Below are 15829 nucleotides of genomic sequence, written 5' to 3' on the forward strand. Positions count from 1 at the left end.
GTGCAAGTTGGAGGACTGGTAGAGGCAGCTGCTGGCAGAGCTGGCAGTCCCACATTTGTGTGTGGATAAACTGGAAGGAACAACTTGGGAGCAGGAAAGACCATGGAACTCAGGGTTCCAGTGTCGGGAAATAAAGCCTCGAAACCTCTGACTGAAAAGACCTGTGGAGGTTGAGGCAGCAGGAGAAACTCACAGCCTCACAGAAGAGTTCACTGGGGAGACCCACTGGTCCTAAAACATATGCAAAACCACCCACCTGGAAATCGGCACCAGAAGGGCCCAATTTGTTGTGGGTAGTGGAGGAAGTGACTGAAAGCCTGTGAAAGCTGAGAAAGTGGCATTTTTGTTCCCTCTCGAACCCCTCCCCCAAGAGACATTGCCACAACACAGCAATGTGGGTTGCCCAGCCCTGGCAAATACCTAAGGCTCTGCCCCTTACTATGTAACAAGCAAGCGGAGAAAAAATATATGGTCCAAATGAAACAACAGATTATAGCTCCAGAAAAACTACAACTAAGCAATAAAGAGATAGCCGACCTGTCAGATGCAAAGTTCCAAACACTGGTAATCAGGATGCTCACAGAAATGGTTCAGTATGGTCCCAAAATAGAGGAAAAAGTGAAAGCTATGAAAAGTGTAATAAAGGAAAATGTACAGGAAACCAATAGTGACAGGAAGGAAATGGACTCAAATCAATGGTTTGGAGCAGAAGGAGGAATAAACATTCAATCAGAACAGAATGAAGAAACAACAATTCAAAAAAATGAAAAGAGGCTTAGGAACTTCTGAGACAACTTTAAACGTTCCAACATCCAAATCATAAAGGTACCAAAAGGAGAAAAGGAACAGCAAGAAATTAAAAACTTATTTTAAAACATAATGAAGGAGAACTTCCCTAATCTGGCAAAGGAAATATATCTGGCAAAGGAATATATTTCCAGGAAATCCAGGAAGCTCAGAGAGTGCCAAAGATGTTGTACCCAAGGAAGGACATGCCAAAGCACATCATAATTATATTATCCAAGATTAATAACAAGGAGAAAATCCTAAAAGCAGCAAGAGAAAAGGAGACAGTTACCTACAAAGGAGTTTCCATGAGACTATCAGCTGATTTCTCAAAAGAAACCTTTCAGGCAAGAAGGGCTGGAAAGAAGTGTTCAAGGTCATGCAACGCAAGGGCCTACATCCAAGATTACTCTATACAACCAAACTGTCATTTTGAGTGGAAGGGCAGATAAAGTGCTTCCTAGAAAAGGTCAAGATAAAGTTCATCATCATCAAGCCCTTATTATGAAATGTTAAAAGGAATTATCTAAGAAAAAGAAGAAGATCAAAAATACCAACAGTAAAATGGCAATAAACTCACAACTACCAACAACTGAACCTAAAAACACAAAAACAAAAACAAAAATGAACCAAGCACCCTGGCTGGGTAGCTCAGTGGACTGAGCGCGGGCTGCGAACCAAAGTGTCGCAGATTCCATTCCCAGCAAGGGTAAATGCCTGGATTGCAGGCCACAACCCCCAGCAACTGCACATTGATGTTTCTCTCTCTCTCTATCTCCCTCCCTTCCCTCTCTAAAACTAAAAAATAAATACAATCTTAAAAAAAAAAATGAACTAAGCAAACAGCTAGAACAGGAACAGATTCACGGAAATAGAGATCATATGGAGGGTTATCAGCAGGGAGGGAGAGGGGATAAAATGGGGGAAAAGGTACAGGGAATAGGAAGCATAAATGTTAGGTACAAAATAGACCGGGGAAGGTTAAGCATAGTATAGGAAATGCAGAAGCCAAAGAACTTATATGTATGACCCATGAACATGAACTAGGGTGGGGGAACGATGGGGGTTGGGAGGTTACAGGGCAAAGGGGAATAAAGGGAAGAAAAAATGCGACAAGTGTAATAGTATAATCAATAAAATATTAAAAAAAAACAAGTTTCTCCCTATCATTTACAATACAAAGACATAAGACAGGATATAAAGTGCCTTTTTGCCAAGTGCTCTTCTGACTTGGAAGCAATGGATTTGTTCATGATCCTGTCTGATTTTTGGCACACAGCAGATAAGCTCTGAGAACATACACCAAGTGAAGAAAAGAAAGAACAAACACCAAAGCACCATTCACTTTATTTTTTAGATACCATATCAAGGCTACTCATGTTTGTTCAGAAGATCTAACAGGATCTAAAAAAAAAGAGAGAGAGAGAGAGAGAGAGAGAGAGAAAATCACTCTCATGCTGTGTCCTAAACAGGTCCCAATTCCTTTTCTTTAGATATCAACCATTAGCATACACTCAGAACCCCTGATTTCCTTCTACCTGATCACCAGATACTTCCTTGGAACCACTTTGCTAGGACACAAATATAACAAATATAATGTGTGCAAGACAATCAGCATAATGTTCAAGTTCTTTGCCACTTCTGGATATGCCTATTTCAGTAATAACTACAAGCCTTTTCTTCCTAAGATGTTAGGGTTGCCATATAGTCTGAGTCATTTTCCTGACTTTGAAGCTTTCAGCTTCCCCAAATAGGAGGCAAACCAAGAAAGCTAGAGAAAGGCATGCACTAGAATAATAATTCCCAAGTAATAGGTTCTTCTAAGAATATCTTTTTATTTTGAAGCTCTGAAGAAAAAATAAAAACTGGCCTTAACCAAGACCAGCATAGAAGATAAAATCTCCATTAGTCCAGGGCTGCCCCTATCAACAGTGTTGTTTCTAGGAACACCCCGTACACCGAAGAACAAACTTATGAAAAACTTTAGGCTTGTAGCAACTCAGCCACAAAGAACAGCAAGCAATATAGAGAGATGGCACAAAGGCCTTGAAATATCTGGGAAGCAAGAAAATTCTGGACAGGTAGAAAGAACAGATCTAAATGGGATGTCAATAACAACTGAGGCTGGGTCCGGGAAAGGTGTGCGCAGTCCCTGGTCATCAAACAGCAGGAACTCCAGTCCTTGTTGGTCTTCCCACCTCTGCAACAATGGCAAATACCCTATTCTGTCAGCAGAATGGCCTTGGGTACATAGCAGGGGTCCTGGAGGACACAGGAGAGCTGGCAACTTATGCCACTTACTTCCTATTGAGTGTTAGACAGATTATTTGACTTTTCTGAGTCTTGTAGAATGGTGATAATAAAGTCTGCCTTGACTACTTCCCAAGGCCATTGTGAGGGTCAAATACAATAACATACATTGGAGTGAATTGTAAAAATACAAGAGTTAGAAGATGGGCTTCCTACAGCTTACATAAACCTTGGCTAAGTGAGAGTATAACTTATAGACAAAATAAAATTCTCCATACAAATAAACCTATGCCATAACTGTATGCCACCCAGTCAAAGAAACCACCTATAACTGAGAAACTCAGAATGTTAGACTGAAACAGTTACAAGTGCCTCAACCTTCTGACCAAGGCTCAGTTATACTAGTGAGTGATGGAAATGGCTGGCTCTTGTGCTATCTTCACTCTTTCCTTCTTCCAAAAAAGCACTCTCTATTTTCATGCACAGCTCTGTCCACCCTCTCTCCCACCTTGTGCTTGTAATGGAGCCTGATGTTCCACAGCTACAGCTTATACGGGGGTGCTGGTTGGGGTTCCTGTGATCACAGCAAGGACAGTCACAAGGCTATTTTGAAAAGTTTAAAACTAGAACTAAAAGAAGCAGCTTCTCCCAGCAGACACCAGATTTGAAGCTTAGCTGTAGCATGCAGCCAGTTTCCCACTAAATAGAGGAAGTTGGTTTGAGAAGATGTTAACTTTAAGAGAGGCAGAAACCTGCCTTCTACATGTCTTACGCTTTTCACCACCCCACCATCCCTGCCCCCAAAACACAGCTGCCTCTCTAGCAATATATGAACTCTCTAGGAACTCCTAACAAAGTGTTAACTTAGATTTTTGTAACACAATCAGGCCCCACATTAAAGAAATGCTATGCAGACTTATGGTCCATTCAAACTGGCATCTTCTTTGTATCAATGGATGTTTGCAGGAGACTGTGGTTGTGCCTAGTAAACTCAACCTCAGATGGCTTTCAAAACATCTTAGCTTGCCATTGTGTCCATTATGGCTCTGTGAATTTATCTTTACCTCTCTTGCATCTATTTGTATTTTCAGTCTTTAGTCACTCTTAAAGATAATCCATTCTAAATAATGCAGTCTACCCAATGAAAGCACTGCTTATTTGGTACATTTCTTATAATATAAATAAATTCATAATAAGCCTTTTCAATGCTCAAGGTATGACCTACAAATTCTCTTGGTCAACTTTGCGTGACTTAAGAGTTTCTAGCTTTACTAAAATTAGGAGAAAAAAATATCTTACTCCCTTAGCTCTCCATCAAAGCAATTTAACTGTCTTTAATTCTATGAATAGGTACAGTGAATAAAACCATATAACACTCTTGTATAACCCCAATATCCCGGATAGTTTTAATGAATACTACAGTAAATAAGTAGTAAGAGTAAACAGTGAAATAGAAGCAGAAATAGAAAAATTGGAAAAAATTAAAAATACTGAATTCATTCTGTGATATATACAGCATAAAAAGAATGTGAAAAAATATTTCCAAATTGTGATTTCTGGGTAGTAAAATGATGGACAAATTCTTTTCTCCCTTTATATTTCCCTGCATTACTAAAATTTCTTTATTGGGTATGTGTTACTATTCTAATAAAAAAAAATAACTAAAAATATACTGGGAGAAAAATGTGTAAATGAAGAGTTAATTGGTCCAATCTGGTCAATGGATCATGGTAGAATCTCACCAAATGTTGTTGGGACCTTAGGCCCTTGCAGGGAAATGAGCTCTCACTAGAGAGATCTCAGCCAACCTGCATCCTCCTTGTTTCAGAGGCAGATAAAATATGAAGTTCTGACGCTTTCACCAGGTAGCCCATTCCACTTTAGCAGGCAGACATACCTAAAAAAGAAAGCCACTTTATTGCCCTGGCTGCTGTGGCTCAGTGAATTGAGTACCAGCCTGAGAACCAGAAGGTTGCTGGTTTGACCCCAGTCAGGGCACATGCCTAGATTGTGGCAAGATTCCTGGTTGGGGACATGTAAGTGGCAACCACACATCTATGTTTCCCTCCCTCTCTTTCTGGCTCCCTTTCCCTCTCTCTAAAAATAAATAAATAATATCCTTTAAAAAAAGATAAAGATTTTTTTAAAAACAAATATAAAGGATCTCTGAACAAAAAGGCTGACAGTCCTAAATAGCACCCTCTGATTTCAGAGGCACTGAGCAAGGTTGGGCTCTGAAGCTTATGGCCAAGTTTCCCAACACTAAGAAGCTAAAAGCGGCTACTCAGGGAAAACGGACCTGGATCCGCCCCAAACACTAGAATGTATTGGGTATTCAACATATATCTATATAAAAATGATAGTGAATGACAAGGAAATAAGCAGGCGACTGAAGAGGTACCACTGCCTTACACACTAACGAGGAAGAAGTGGAGAGGGGAGGCTTCCTAGAGAAAGTGACACTTGAACTTCTTTAAAGGATAAGTAGGCATTTGGCAGGCAGCGAACATGGAGAAGAGCAGATCCATGTCCAGGCAGACATAAAGTCAAGGGCATTTAAAAAAAAAAGAAGTTGGACTGGGGCAAATGGCTTAGCTTCGCAGAAACTAAAGTGTAACTAAGCTTTAAAGAAAGGGTAGTTTGGATAGAAGTAAAAGAAAAAAAAGAACTGCATATGTTGGGAGGAACCATCCTGCCTGGCTTCAGAAGCTGTAACTCCCCCATGGCTAAAGCTGAGTAAAAAAACCTTGGGACCATAAGCCACTAAGGAGACAAAGCTTATCTTCCCAGCAGGGGTGCTGCCTCTGCCCCCTTCACCACACCCTGCTCGGCCCCAGGGTGGATAACTGGTTTGCCAATGACGGGTAAGATTCCTCAAAGGAGGGATGACCTAAGACAGGCAAGGTCACAAACAGGCCACCAGGGAAGGACTTGGGGGACTACAGAAAAAGGGGGTGATGGACCCTTACCCCTCAGCTTTGACAAAGCCTGAGTCCTCATTCTGTCTGTATGAAGTCTCCTAATCTCTTGGTTGGTTGCCTTATTTCCCTCACCTGACTTAAGCCTGAAACAATGCCAGACGGTGGTACAGCCCTGGGCAGGAACAGGCAGCTACCTTGGGTGATCAGGCCTAAGAAAGAATGCATAAAATCCTGTGAAAACTGCTCTGCTAAGACTGCCCTCAATTTTCTGATAAGGGTCTGTTGGGAATAAGGAACTTAAGAACTAAATTTCCTCTAATAGACAAGAACCACATTGTAGCTAAAAGGAAATGATAAAAGAGACAAAGTACAGTTAAGCAAACATCCTGTGTCTAGCAGAGGCTCTCCCCTGAGTAGGCTAGATAAGCAATGCTTTGTAGTTTTTAATGAGAAAATAGAAAACTAGCTAGCTAGAGCCAGGAGATTACTAGGTTAATGAACAAACAGCCTGCCTTCCCGCCTTATGCAAAAATGCTTGGTTTGAAATTCCCGAGTGTGGTCTCTGTAAGCGAATTGCTAACTGACACGTCTGCTTCTATATAACGCTTGCTTGCCCGCCCCTATATAAGAAAGTAGTTGTATGCGCTCAGGGCAGCTCTCGTTTGCAGCTCCTTGTGGGCCCTGTGTCGCTGGACACTTTGAGAGTTTGCCCCTGCGCAGGTTAAACTTGGCCAATAAAATAACATCTTTGAACCCCTGAAAGTCTCCGATATTGGTTCTCGTGTGTGCTGGATGCTACTGGTCCAAGCATAAAATGAGTTTGTTTCCCACAGTTTTATGCCCCTTTAGCTATCTGACCCTGACTCAGAATAAGCCCTCATAGTTCTTTGAATGTTATCTATTGTTTGATCACTGCTGCCTGATAATAATTGATGAGCTTTACCTGTATTCCTGTGCAAACTGAACCCAATAAAAGCCCACTGAGGACAGGCTCAAGGCCCTTCGCTGAGAGATGGCTACCTTCCTCCCCAAGCAGATCATCTCTTGGTAGACTTATTCTCATCTGAGATGGCCAGGGTGGGGCGGGGACTCTACTGGGCAAAGCTGCCTACATGCATAAGCAGAGAACCCTGAAGGAAGAAATAAAATTAAAAGACACTTTTCTTTCAATAAGTGTTTATTAAATGCCTACTCTGTGCCAGACCCAGGCTAAGAACTTGGGGTGCAAAAAGGAGCTTCCATGTACTCAAACCAACAGACAGCAACCCATGAGACTGCTACTGCTCTCTCCAATGTAGAGATGAGAAAACGGAGGCTTGACAATGAGCACACAATTTCTCCAAGAACACAAAGCTAACAATAGCACAAATCTAATTTTAAGTATGTTCTATTATAGTCAGGCTTTAGCTGTTTGTTTCTAACATTGTGGTTAAGCTCAGAGATATGGAGAAAACTCATGCAGCTCCTACTCTGTATTCAAATAAAAATTATGAACATTGCTTCCTTTCTTTTTATGATGTTTTTCTGCCCTGGAGGATAAATATGTGGGACTCATGAGATCTTACAAAATGCCCCAGGTCTTTGGAACAATTACTAGCAGGACAAGATCAGGCTCTGGAAACAGCCCGATTACACTAACTGGCATCTGATTAAGTTCATCCACTTCAGAACATGCTCAAATAGCAAGGGAGCAGATACAGTGGCCACCTGAGAAGGATCAGTCAGATTCCCACCAAAAAACACTTCATAACGACAAAGTCAGATGCAGGATTTGTACGGACATGTTACACATGTTTGTGCTAGAAAACTCAGACTCTTGCACCGCTGAAGGCCTACAGATGACTACTCAGTAAATGACATACCTTTCCAGAAGCTGCGCTTAATTATTCAGAGGTTGTCTAAAATCAGCACCTGACCTGGCCAGGTCTCCCGGCCCCTCCACCCCATCCTCCTGCTCTATTGCTTGCCAAGCTAAGTGCAGGTTCCTTCCACAGAAATAAGGTCTTCAGTAAGGAAACTTTCAGCCTAGAAGGTATATTTCTAAACACAAACAGACATACATGCAAACAGTTTGACAAAGAACAAAAAACCTGCTTAAATATTCTTTCTGAGATTAACCATGGGCGCTTATGCAAAGGAGGAAAAACATTTTTTGCTTTGTTTCGTTTTGTTTTAGGGTCACTGAAGTCATTTCAGTCTATTGTAATTCTTCTTTTTCCACATATTTTCACTGTTGTTCAAACAAGAGGTGTTCTTAGGGACTTATTAAAAAGCTAGAAGACTCTAATCAATAACAGCACTGATATAAATGTTCTCCATCATTAAATAGGAAATTTAGGTTTTCCTTTTAAACTTTATTTATCTTTAATTCTTTAATTAGAACATAATTCTATAAAACTTTCATTCATACAGTGCTTTCAAATATATTTTTGGAGAGGCTCTGATATCATTATCTGAAATTGTTATGGTACCTCACATACGAGGCTCTTAACTGTATTTGGAGTGTCTAGGTAGGCAGGCAAGCCTGGATTCTTCCAAAAAGTAACCCATCCTCTACCCACTCAGAACTGATATTACTTATGCTGGCTATGGGAGAAATAAGTATCAAGTACAATCTTTCCTAAAATACTTTTAAACATGTATTTACATGAAATAAAGGGCAATTACTTTACTACAAAACTCATCTATAGTCCAGTTTGATCAGGGAGCTGACTAAGAACACTTTCAGCCTAAGTGGACCTCAGTGAGTTGTGTGTGTGTTTTTTTTTAACTGTCCTGAGCTCATTTCTGCCCTTGCCTTCTTTTTTCCTAACACAACATTAGGGTTTTCCAATGTTTTAACAGTTCTTTGGAGATGGCTAAACTGGATTCAGCCACATTAACAATCAACATAGTCTCTGTTCTGAGCTGGTTTTTCACATTAGAATCCACTCCAACTTGGTAGAACTGGAAAGCATACAAAACTTAAATTAGAGAAAAATATTTAAGATATGATTTAAACATTTAATTTTAGGGCACCAAAGAAGGATGGAAACTTCTATCATATTTCAAAAAGTACAGATATTAAGTCTACTACAGTAACTAAAAGTGCAAACAGATACTCCCAGGCCATTTTTGAGAAACGTTCAAGACCATCCTAAAACTACAAGAAATGCTTACCCTGCTGAAAATAAAAGTAGTTCTGTCTCCACCAGCCTATGAAAATCAAGGCTCCAAATTTGACCACCTCATAAGTATCTCTTCCAAGTTCCAGCTTTTGTTGTCCTAGAATATTCGACTTCTTCAGGCAAATAAAAACAAGCAGCAAAGAGACCTAAATAGCACTTTTTAAAATGTATCCTTCAACATATAACACAATGCTATGGCAGGCAACTCAATAAATAAAGTAAATTAAATGTTGGGGAAAAAGTGTCTTCTCAAGGTTCAGTGGCTTTACGTTTGTCTCGCAGATAAGTCTGTAAATTTCTGTTGGCTGTGTGTTAATGTGCTCACTTTCCAGTATATAGAGTAACCTTTTCAGATTCTTCTGCCAGAAGTTTTCTAAAACTGAGCACGAATTGAGTCCATCAAAAACTTTTAATATAAAATACTCATAATTTCTCTTTACTAAAAGCCCGACTTTACTGTAGCTATGGTGCTCACTCTCAAATGCATAACTTACTAGAGCTGATTTCTTAACAAATACACGTGTAGCCTCATACCCTGTGCTATCCCCTGACCATGCACCTTCTGGCCCACCACAAACAGATCTAAAATTCAGGATGACCATTCCTACTTCCCAATCCAGCTCTAAAGAGCTGGTTTTACTGAAGTGGTTCTTAAGTGTAGTACCCAGAAGAGCAACATCAACATCACCTGTGAACTTGTTAGAACTGCACATTGTCAGGCCCACCCCAGACTCATTGAATTAGAAACTCTGGGGATGGGGCCCACCTCCCCAGGTATCCCATACCCTCAAATTTAAGAAGCACTGTTGCACTGCAGTAATTATCAAAGCATCAGTGTTTGTACCCTCAGAGCCTGCAGGTGGCACTAAAGACTAGCTAGAAAATTACATGAGCGGGAAGTAGAAGCTGTGTTACAGAACCTGCTGCCAGACAGTTCCTTCTATCAGTTCCTTAACAGCTGCCTCAGACTTCTCCAGTGAGTTCAAAGGTCATAGTGCACCTGAGTTTTGAACACGAACTGGATTTAAATTCTTCTCACAGCCCCAGAAAGTAGACATAAGCAAAGCAACAATTTTACAATTTAAAATCAGTATTTTATTATTTTTGAAGGTTTTGGTGTTTAATATAAGGAGGGCATAAACACATTTTGAAAATGAATGTCAATACTAATTACAAAGAAAATAAGAAATTAACCTCAGCCCTTGTGTATATCTGAATAATAATAATGCACTTGATCTGAAAGAATAAAGTTCCTACCCTTAAAATCTCACTGAATTGGCAAGGCTGCGTAAGGACAGTAAGGTTTTTTCCTAATGTACACAGATAGCCCTTTGCTAGATTCTGTCAAAACCCTGAATTTTGCATTAACTTTTAATATACAAACATCTCTAGTGAGGATGTGGAGCAACAGAAAGTCTCATACACTCCTGGTCAGAGTGTAAATCAGTACAACCATTTCAGGAAAGTGTTTAGCAGTGTCTAGTAACGCTGAACATAAAAATACCTAAGTCAAGCAATTCCACTCCTGGGTATGCACCCTAGAGAAATGAGTTCCTCTGCCTGTCCTAGAAGTGTAATTCATAATGGTTACAAACTGGAAACAATAGAGAAGGCAGTCCACAGTACAGGAAATAAATATTATGGATATTAATACAATAAAATGCCGTATTTTTAGGACTATAAGACTCACCAGACCATAAGACACACCTACGTTTGTTTTAGAGGAAAATAGGGAAAAAAATTTTGAAGCAAAAAATGTGGTAAAATATTTAATAACCTGTGGCCCCACTCCACCGCTGCCCCCCCACCCACAGCAAGCCAGGTAAGCTAAATTCGGACTATAAGACGCACCACCATTTCCCTCCCAAATTGGGGGGGAAGTGCGTAGTATAGTCTGAAAAATACGGTACACAGAGAAATGAAAACACAAACCAGCAAACTGCTATGCCCAATATAGATGACTCTTATAGGCATATCGCTGACTGAAAGAAGCTAGACACAAAGGAGCACACACTGATCCAAAAAGCAAAATGAATCTCTGGTGACAGAGGTCAGCAAAGAGGTTATCAACCAAAATGCATGAGGAGCTTACTGAAAAAGTTCTACATCTTGACCTGGAGGATGGTTACAGGGGTGTATATATGTAAAGCTCATTGAATTACATGCTTAATTCAGCTGCATGCTTAAATGTCTACTCTTTACTGTGCATATGTCATACTTTGTAAAGGTGAAAAAAGTTAAACATACACACAAAACTACTGACAAACTGAATAACAATTTTCAACATCCACCACAAAATGTACATTACTTGGCAACTATATCATCAGCAGCAAATAACTTTAGCATTTGCTGAGCTAAATCTCAGAGAACAACGGATTCTCCCTATTTTCAGTGGTTTGTCATCATATTAACATCATTCTATGAAAGGGCCAAACCTTTCTGCTTTCACTCCCTAAGTCCCAAACTCCTTCTATCTGCCACTTAACGGGGCCCATCACGTGTGGCAACTGACTGATTATCATCCCAAACTTCTACAGGCTCTGGATGGCTGATACTCAGGATGGGGATGGGGGCTGACAACCTGAATTCAGCAGTCCTGTCATTACCTAATCACCTGAACCTGTTTAACCACCCCTGTCCTAATCCCTACCACCATCCAGCTTCCCTCCTGCTTTGCCATCCAAGGCTTGTAACCAGGGCGGGGCCGTGTTTCCCAGGCCATTTCGGGCATACTGGATTCTCATTTCCAATCCAGTAGGAACACAGACGCGGGGCCCAAAGTCAAGGAAGGGTAGGGAACACCAAGTTACACTTCCTTAGGGCAAGACACCTCCGGGCATCACAGCACACCGGGAGGCCTTAAACCCACGCTGGTCCCCGCAGGCCCAGGGCCGCTCCCAACAGCCCACCAGAGCCACAAAGAATGTAAGCAAAGCCAGGGGGGTTAGTGTATGTGTTGGGGCAGGGGGGTGGTACACGGTCCGTTCCTGCGATTGCAGCTTTAGGTTTTAAAACCACAGCCGGCTGTAACGTGTGACCCAGAAGAGGGACAATGTGTTCAAGGGAAAGAATCTGGTCCAACACCTGGGGCCCAGGGGCCCAGGGACGCGTAAACCTGGGCAGGACGCGTCTGGTCTCTTGGGAGGGCGATGGGAACCGCAAGGGTGTGCGCGGGGTGGAAGGCCCGAGGGGGGGAGGCGCGCCCGGAGGCAGCAAAGGGAAGCCCGCCAGGAAGCCCGTCTGGAAGCCACGACAGGAGGGCTCTGGAGCCAGCGTCGAGCGAGTCAAGAGGCTGGGACTAGAGTGTTGCCCTAGGCGGCCGTGTTTACCTGGAAGCAGGAACACGAACTGCTGGGCGTCAGTGCCTTCCCCGTAGTCCAAGCGGTCCGCCATGCTGCCAGCCTTCTCTCGCAGCCGAGTGCGGTACCAGCGGGCACGAAAGTCGCCAGCCTTAGCCCTTGAATCACTAGGCCTGGCTGCAACCCAGGGGAAAACTTCGAGAGAAGGGTCTATTCTGGGTGGCGCGGCACGCTGGGAGCCTGGCGGGGCCCTGGAGGCGGCCCTCAGAACGAATTTCGCTTCGTTTCCGGAGTCATCCCTATTAACTTTAACTTCCGGAGCCCGGCTCGCGTTAAGTTGAAAATTTAGCGCCAGGCCGGAAGCGACTTGTGTGCTGCGCCCTACCGTCTGCAGCGGGTTATGATCACTGCCTCTCCCCTCCGCCAGTGGTACCTGCTCACCCGGGGCGCGGAGTGACACTACACCTGGGCGGCAGCACTTGGACTGTGCGCGTGGGCGAGCAGGGTCTCCTCAGACCACGGTGCCTGTCTTTGCATCCAGAGGTCCTCCTACCAAAGGTGGTGGCGAGGCCGAGAGATTGCCACTCGCGGGAGTGAAGGAGGCTGAACTGGGGGGAGGGCATTGGGGCCGGGGATGGAAGGGAGCATTGGAACACACCAGGGAAAGGTGGAAAAGCATGGAGCAAGTCCGTATTAATGACAACTGCTATCACATCTGAATCCTAGGTACTCTTGGTTTCCCATATATCTTGACCATCAGTTGTATTCTGAGTAGGAATTAATGTCAGAATAGTGTGTGCTTTGTGATTGATAACACACGCAATCAGTCTTCAAAGTGGGCTGAGTCCTTATCACTAAAAAGAAGCATTACAATTTGAGGCTCAAAATATGAATTTATTATTTTGGAACGTTTGTAGTGAGTTTAAAACATTTTTTAAAGCCCTGGCTGGCGTTGCTCAGTGGATTGAGCACGGGCTGCTAACCAAAGCGTCGCATGTTCGATTCCCAGTCGGGGTACATGCCTGGGTTGCAGGCCATGACCCCTAGCAACCACACATTGATGTTTCTCTCTCTCTCTCTTTCTCCCTCCCTTCCCTCTCTAAAAATAAATAAATAAAATCTTAAAAAAAATTTTAAACAATGTTTAAAAAGTCAGGGTCGTGAAATTCAGGGACTTAAAACTGTTAAAAGTAAAATTTTAATTGAAAGATGATGCTTGGTGTACATGTTACAAAACATAGGGGGCCAAGGGCAACATACTATTATCGAAAGAACCCCCTACTGGGCTCAATTGTCTGCTGCCTTATAGGAAAGACATCTCTCAATGCCAGAGATTCGTGAAAAGGAAAGGAAATGTTTAATGCTATACAGAATTAAAGTAGTGACCTAATGTCTTCATCAAAATCCCATAATCCCTTAAAACACCCACAAACACACATAGTCCTTCCTTCCCTGCCTTTGCCTAGTCTGGGGTACCATATCTCAGGAAAAGAAATAGAAGTCCATGGCTCAGGCAGCTCCCTGGTTCTTCTCAGTAATTCGTGCTGGGCTGGTAGGCCTCCCTCAGTTCCCAGCACCATCAGCTGTATCGCTGTCTGGGCAGGATCTCTAATTAATCCAAAGCCATGTGGAACCTTCTCATGGCCTACTGGCAAGAGTTTTTTCACCCTTCTTCCGGGCAAAGTCACTCCTGCTTCCCTGGCCACACGGCCAAAGGAAGTACCCCAAAGCTGTGTGACCCTCTTCTGCCAAAGCTGCGGAAGTCTGCACTCAAGCCAAAACCACATGGTTCTTCTCTCCACCAAAGTTGCAGGGAGGCGGGGGTCGCCACTCTGCCAAAGCCGCATGGTGGTACTGTTACAGAACAAAACAAGGGGGGGCCTGGGACTATATACTATTATTGAAAGAAGGCCCCAGGTCTGTTATGTCTGTCACCCTAGGAAAGATGTCTCTCAATGCCAGAGATTCGTGAAAAGGAAAGGAAATGTTTATTTAATGCTATACAAACTTAAAGTAGTGACCTAATGTCTTCACCAAAATCCCAAAGTCCCTTAAAACACCCGCAAACAGACACAGTCCTTCCTTCCTTCCCCCTTTGCCCAGTCCAGAGTACTGTATCTCAGGAAAGGAAATAGAAGTCCATGGCTCAGGCAGTCCTCTGGTTCTTCCCAGTTAGAACTCCATCTCGACTGGGAGACCTCCCTCAGTTTCTGGCACCCTCAGCTGAGTAGCCAGGATCTCTGCTAAAACTAGGTGGTGGTTCCCCCTTCTAAAGCTGTGGGGGTCCCCACTCTGCCAGGCTACGTGGTTCTCTCTCTCAGGGCTGCAGGAAGGGAGAGTCCCCACTCTGCCAAAACTGCATGGTTCTCTCCTCCAGGGCTGCCGCGTGGTTCCCTCTCTCTGGGATGCGGGAGTCTCCACTCTGCTGAAGACATGTGGTTTTCTCCTCAGGGCTGCGCATGGTTCTCTCCTCAGGGCTGCTCAAGGTTCTCCTCCCTAAAGCAGCATGGTTCTCCTCCAGGGCTGCCAGGTAGTTCTCCCTCTCTCAGGGCTGCAGGAGTCTTCACTCTGCTAAAGCTGTGTGGCTCTCTCTCCAATGGCCATGATCTTCTCTGCACCTGCACAGCCACATGGTTCTCTCCTCTCAGGGCTGCGCATGGTTCTCCCCCAATGGCTGCCGTGTCTGGGTTTAAATCCCCAGCGCCAATCTTCTTCTGCAGCCCCATTTCCGACCCCTCCCACACTTGGCTTCACGTGCCAGAACTCGTATCCTTCCAGCTTTACTGGGCTGCCATCATGAGTCTGGGCAGGTGTGGCCCCATGTCCTGGAGCCAGTCCTCTCTGAGCTCCCGCGCAGGTGCTGTAACTCAGGGGACCCGCCCCCCCCAGTTACATCTGGGTGGGGAAGTTACTTCCATTCCCCTGGCTTAGAGCTGATCACAGCTACTTAACATATCTATGCAACCAGTCAAAGGTTATAGATATGCCAAACGACCACACCAGAGCTTAGCTGCAAAGCTGTTGCTATGCTAAACAGCTCTCAATGGCCCTGCTCCATTTGTCCCTTCCCCCAACCCACACCCTGGGGGGGGGGGGGGAAAGATGGAGACATCCCAAAATCTCCAGGACACCTTAAGTTCTGGACCCCATTTCAAATGCCTATTTGGGGCCCCCCTCTTGGCTGCACCCTGTAACAGTACTCCTTACTAAAGCTGCGTGGCTCTCCTTTCTATTGCCACAGCCACATGGTCCTCTCTCTCACATGGCCAAGGGAGAGTTTGCCACTCTGGCAAAGCCATATGGTTCTCCCTCCTTACATGGCTGTGGGGGTCTGGGTTTAAATCTCCACGCCAGTCTTCCTCTGCAGCCCCATTTCTTACTCCTCCCACAATCAGCTACACTTGCC

The 15829-nt window shown here is 43.7% G+C and overlaps 1 protein-coding gene across 9 annotated transcripts in view; it reads right to left on the reverse strand.

Moving 5' to 3' along the window:
* The window catches only part of RNASEH2B (ribonuclease H2 subunit B), an 86979-nt gene extending 74045 nt beyond the window's left edge, over nucleotides 1–12934 (reverse strand). For 2 of the 9 annotated variants that reach the window (XM_036011347.1, XM_036011348.1), the window contains exon 1: nucleotides 12454–12829. In XM_036011347.1, the coding sequence (XP_035867240.1) occupies nucleotides 12454–12517 (64 nt within the window). In that variant the 5' untranslated portion in view covers nucleotides 12518–12829. Of the gene's footprint in view, nucleotides 1–12453 lie in introns of all 9 variants that reach the window. The other 7 variants (XM_036011355.1, XM_036011352.1, XM_036011350.1 and 4 more) reach the window with 5 other exon arrangements.
* Nucleotides 12935–15829: the final 2895 nt, after the last annotated feature.

This window comes from Phyllostomus discolor, chromosome 11, assembly GCF_004126475.2.
Source record: "Phyllostomus discolor isolate MPI-MPIP mPhyDis1 chromosome 11, mPhyDis1.pri.v3, whole genome shotgun sequence".
Taxonomy (NCBI): domain Eukaryota; kingdom Metazoa; phylum Chordata; class Mammalia; order Chiroptera; family Phyllostomidae; genus Phyllostomus; species Phyllostomus discolor.